At 67.0% G+C, this 5,255-nt stretch overlaps 2 protein-coding genes across 2 annotated transcripts; both read right to left on the bottom strand.

Moving 5' to 3' along the window:
• Positions 1-278: 278 nt before the first annotated feature.
• MNEG_13710 (hypothetical protein) lies at positions 279-444 on the bottom strand (the record flags this gene model as incomplete). Its single annotated transcript, XM_014037819.1, has 1 exon — positions 279-444. A coding segment is annotated over one exon (166 nt), but the record flags the coding sequence as incomplete, so codon positions are not given.
• A 2,122-nt stretch (positions 445-2,566) lies between these two features.
• MNEG_13709 (hypothetical protein) lies at positions 2,567-5,133 on the bottom strand (the record flags this gene model as incomplete). The annotated part of the gene is made up of 5 exons (XM_014037818.1): positions 2,567-2,694; positions 3,419-4,098; positions 4,238-4,516; positions 4,724-4,843; positions 5,087-5,133. 5 exons carry the CDS (start codon positions 5,131-5,133, stop codon positions 2,567-2,569), a joined length of 1,254 nt encoding a protein of 417 aa, XP_013893272.1.
• Between the last annotated feature and the right edge of the window lie 122 nt (positions 5,134-5,255).

Raw genomic sequence — 5,255 nt, 5'->3', positions numbered from 1 at the left:
GGGGGGGGGGGGGGGGGGGGGTTGGGGGACGAATGCCGCGGCAGGGGTGGGCGAGTCGGGGCGCGTGGCGGCTTCGGGCCGGGCGGCGGGGCGGCCGGGAGCCCGCAGGGTGGCAGGGTGGGGCTTCTACGTCGTGTGCATCGTGCTATCGAAGTGGAAGATAGCTGCGCAGGCACATGGTGGGCCCCCAGCAGAGGTTGCCTGCGCCTCGTGCTGTGCGCTGGCGTGTCGTGCCCGCCGAGTCCATTGCAATCCAATCATTTGAAACGCAGCCTCACCTGGGTGCGGCGGCTGCGGCCACACCAAGTCTTGTTGCAAATTGCTGGGGTACCCATCAGGCACAGGCACCGTCGTGAGCTTGATGCAAATAGCGCCCGGCGCGGTGCCATCGGCGGCGTCGACCGACAGCGACAGCTCCGACCATGGGCAGCTGTCCCGCTGCATGGTGCGCCGGCGGCCTCAATCCCGCTTCATCCCGCTTCCACTGCGTCTGCTGACCAACGCGGAGCTCTGGCGCCGTGTAGTGATCTAGACAAATTTCAATCTGAAAATCAGCCACCAGGGCGTTATGAGATGCGTGCAGGAATCACAACGTCCCCGCCACCCATGCAGCTTATCTGAAGACCAACTCGCCAACGGGTAACAGGCGCGGGGGATGTGCGCGGTCAGCATCCAAGAATTCGACCCAGTACTCAGCAATCAAGACCCCGTTAAGTAAGAAAAATATTGGGCTCTGTGAGGAGACACACGTGGCGGTTGGTGCCCAGCTGATAGATTACTCATTCATCAGCCGCGCCCACCGCTGACGCGACCACAGTTCTGCGGCCCGTGGCGGTCTGCACACGTGTGCTTTCGGAAGACCCAGTACACACACCGTATGTGGTCAGGCACACATGGTTGCTGCGTGACGCTCAGTCACTCCATGTCAACTAAGTGGCAGGCGTCACCTGTTAGCCTTCACAGGCGTACCGCTGGTAGAGCCATGAGAGCTGCTACTGTCACGCCACCCCATCCGTCCAGCAAGTGCTTAAACAAGGAATAAAGCTGGCGGCCTCATGCGAAAAGAACAAGGTGTTGCTGCACACTGGTGCGCCGTCCTCGCCGCATGCAAGTGGGGAATGCAGCGTGAACGATGTCAAAATGCTGATTGGAGAGTGGAATGCAACTGAAGAGAGGCTCAGCGATGCTCTACTGGTTGTTGGTTGCGGCGGCAGTGCTGAAACGTCAGAGCAGGAGCTCATGAAAGCGCCTTGAGTCACCGCGCCGCGGCACACATGTTTTTATGCGTACGTGGGTGCAACCAAATGTAATCATGCAAACGTGCCAAGACAGGTCTCTGAGCAGTGCTGATCGCCTCGCCGTTTTCTGGCGGAAGAGTCCCTGCACAGTGCTGCGATGTCACGGGCTCGTAGCCTTGAGTCGTAGGCTCTCCGCCTGCGGCCCGTTGGCGGGGAAAGGAAGGGGGTGGGCAGGGCGCGGGCTTCAAGGAGCGAAGATGCTTGCGGCCCGTCCCAGGAGACTAATGGCCCAGCAATGGCAGCGCTGCAGCCAGAATTGAGCACAGGCGTCGAGCCACGCGGCGCGCCTGCCCCGTGCCGCCTCAAGGAGCACGTAGAAAAGCATTTGACCGCAGCGAGGTGACCCATGCAACCCCACAAGGCCCCATGCAAACAGGCCCGCAGAGCCGCACCGCCCGCAGGTGCCGCGCGATCCGCCGGTACAGCCCCTCGCTGCGCCTGGCCGCGACCAGCGCGTACGCGGCGCCGCTCGCCGCGGACAGCGCGGCAAGGGTCTGGAAGGCCGGGCGGAAGCAGTCCGGGCCGACGCACGCGCGCGGGTTGCCGTGGGCGGCTGCGGCGCGGTCGTACAGGCGGCCGGTGAGGAGGGTGGCCAGGAGGTAGCTCCCTATTGCAGGAGCAAACTGCAGAGTTTTTTTGGGGGGGGGGAGGGTGTGGAAACGGGGGCAGGGGCGTGTGTTCACAGCTTGTGTTCGACGTCGACTTGTGTGTGGGTGCAAGCGCGCTTGTGTCGAAGCAGGCGGTGTGGTGCACGCTCGTGCTCGCCAGCCAAGTGTGGGCATGCAGGCGTCAAACGCAGGCGGCGCGGGCGCGCGGCGTGGGCGCGCGGCGCCAGCGCTCGGCGCCAGCGCTCGGCGCCAGCGCTCGGCGCCAGCGCTCGGCGCCAGCGCTCGCCTGGAGTGTCGTGTAATTCGAGCCAAAATGCGACAGCCCTGCGCCCGAGGTTGGGGTGGGCCGCAACTGGTGAGGTTGCAGACGCGGGGCGGCTTAGTGCCGGCTGCCGGCACACAAATCACCATCAAAGCTGCCCAGCCCATCGGCGCAGCGGCTGGGCGCTGCAGGCCCCAAAAGGGGCATAAGGAAACGCGCGCCCCCACGTGCAGGCAGCGGCGCGGGCCGCTGCTCTCGACGCCAGTGCCGACGAGCTTGAGCGTGCGGCGCAGGCAGCTCAGACTGCACACGCACGCCACGGCAGGAAGCCCCTTCCAGCGAACATTGATTTGCGAGTGACCTGCGGGGCCCGACAGCGAAAGTAAGGCCGTCGCCTCTCACTCACCGAACGAGTCTGAGCAGATGGATGGCACCAGGCTCCAGTGGGCGCCGAACAGAAGGCCTAGGAGCGCCGCAATGACGTACAGCTGAGTCAGCGACGAGTAAGCGGCGGCTAGGGTGGTCACTGCCTGCACACGGGTATTTGTGTGTGTGTGTGTGTGTGTGTGTGTGTGTGTGTGTGTGTGAATACGTGTGTATGTGGGAGGTGGTACAAGGGTCGAATTCGAGGCACGATGGGTTGTGGCGACATGCTCAAGCAGTCGCAGCCAATGGCCAGGAGCAAGCGAGCCGCCAACAGGTGGCAAGGCAACAGCGCGCCGCCACCCAGGGCCTGGCGCGAGCCCTGCGCCCGCGTGCGCGCGACGTGGCGCCGCACCGTGGCGGCGGACACCGCGACGAGGTATCGGGTGCGGGGCGTGCCATAGAGATGCAGGGCCCTCTCTGGTAGGTACCCCATGACGAGGCGGCCTGGACAATCCGAGCAGGGTCGGGGTGACAGGGTGGGCAAAGGGGAGTTCGAGGGTTGGGAGTACGTGAGAGGAGGGCGCAGAAGGCTGGAGTGATGGCAAGGGGAGCGACATGAAGGATTGGAAGATGGAAAGGATGACACGGGAGGGCGAGCGGGCCGATGGGGGGTCGGGGATGCTTTGCCAGGGAGGTTTGAGATGTTTGCGGGCCGAGGGGAGAGGCCAGGCAGGGGCGGCGTCGCACCATCGGCCGAGAGCGGGCCCAAACATTTCAGGCGGGCCGCCTCAAAGCAGCGCCCGAGGGAGGGGCCGCCCGCGACCGGCGGCAATACTCGGCCTTGCAGGCACAAAGGGGGCCGCCCCCGCCCCCGCCGTGCCCACCTGCCGCGTTGGCCACGGAGAAAAGCGACACAATCACCACCTGCCCGCCGCGCCGGCCGCCGAGCGCCACGACGACCTGGCCCAGATTGTTGAGCATCGCGAGACAGGACCCCGTGCCGACGCCAAACTGCGCAAACAGGCACCAGAAGCCGACGGACGACATCATCTGAGCCGAAGTCAAGTTCGGCAGGCCCCCGGCGCCGCCGCCCTCCTCGTCGCTGCCCACGTCGCCGATGTCGCCGCGGCGGCCCGCGGCCCTGCCGCCCGCTTTTGGCAGGAGCGCCGACGCCTCGTCGGCGCCCGCGTCGGCGTCGCCCTCTGCGGCCGGCGCCGCCGCTGCCAGCGCCGCCACCCCCTGTTTCGAATCTACCAGCACCAACTCCAGCCCGCCCGTGCCCTCAGGCACACCCCCGACGCTGCTCGCGCTGCGGTGCTTGGCGCCGCCCACAGGCCGCGCGGAGCCGCAGCGGGGCCCAGCGGCGCCGGAGGGCCGGCGTCCGGGCGGTGCGTCGCTCGCCGCGGACCTTGGCCGGGGGCTGCTGACATGCTGCTGTTGCTGCTGTTGTTGCTGCTGTTGCTGCTGTTGCTCAAGGTGCTTGTGCTGCTGCACTTGCTGCTGCAGCACGTGTTGCTGCGACAGCTGCTGGGGCCCGTCCAGAGCCAATTGCTTGCCCCCCAGCCTGGCAAGCGCAGGGAGGCGCGTGCAACGAATTGAGCAGAAGCAAACTTGAGACCAAAACGCTTGGTTCATGCAACGGTGCACTAAGCTCCCCGCATCACGGCGCTCCCTGGACCCCAACATAATACCCCAGCGCTCACCCTGTGGTGGGCAGCGCCGGCGACCGCGCCCGCTGCTGCTGTGCTTGCTGCTGCTGCTTCTGCTGCTGCTGCTGGCCGTCCACCAGAGATTCCCGGGTCGAGGCCGCCACCCAACCGCCGGTGTTCAAGGGAATCGCCGCCACCAAGCCCAGCAGCAGCAGGCAGCCCGCGGCGAGCGCGACGCGCCCGCGGGGCGCGACGCCGCCATGACTCATGACGAGGGCCCCGGCCAGCTGGTACACGGCTATGGCAGCTACCAAGCAGTAGGTGAGCTGGAAGCTGCGGGGACAGGGTTGGATTCCAAGCTTGTTCGAATTCATTAGCGGGCAGCAAGCGAAAAACTTTAAAAAATTTGTCGCCAACACATCATGGCATGTGGCGCCGCCGGCATCGATTGGGCGCCCGACGCCCCGAGCCCTCCTCTGGCGCGGCCGCGGCGCAGGGGCTGCCTCGTTGCGCGTGCAGCGCCGCCCCCCGCCCGCCCACCGTCGCTCCGACGTCATCGCAGCCTTGTCGGCGGCGGCGGCCGGCTCCTCGGAGGCCTCGGCGCAGTCAACCTTGTTGACCAGCAGGCTCAGGGCAGCGCACAGCAGCGCGGGCACGATGCTGCAGCGGCAAGGGGAGGCGGGTCGGGGGGTCAGCGCGTCGCGCCGCGGCGCGCCCAACGGTAGGGGTCGGGCGAGGTCGAGCGGTGCAGGCGGGGGCGCGAGCGCGAGAGAGTCTAAGCGCCGCCGGGGCCCCTGAGTGCTGGAAGGCACCGCCCAGCAAGGCTTGGCCTGAGGGTGCGGCGCACGCCTGCGCGCATGGGCGCGGGCGACGCCGCGGGCGCAGGCGCAGGTGCGCGCTCACGCGAGCACGAGAAGGAACGTCGCGGCGTCCGGCGCGAGCACTGCCATGTACACGGTGGTGAAGACGCTGGCAGACAGCCCTGCGAACGACTTGAGGATTCCGACTGCGTAGCCGCGGCTGTTGGGGAAGTTGAGGACTGGCGAGGCCAGGGCGGGGACCGGAGTGGGAG

This window comes from Monoraphidium neglectum (assembly GCF_000611645.1).
Source record: "Monoraphidium neglectum strain SAG 48.87 unplaced genomic scaffold scaffold03995, whole genome shotgun sequence".
In the NCBI taxonomy this organism is placed as follows: Eukaryota; Viridiplantae; Chlorophyta; class Chlorophyceae; order Sphaeropleales; family Selenastraceae; genus Monoraphidium; species Monoraphidium neglectum.
The sequence above is the reverse complement of the archived record's forward strand: the minus strand, read 5'-3'. Positions and strand labels throughout refer to the sequence as shown.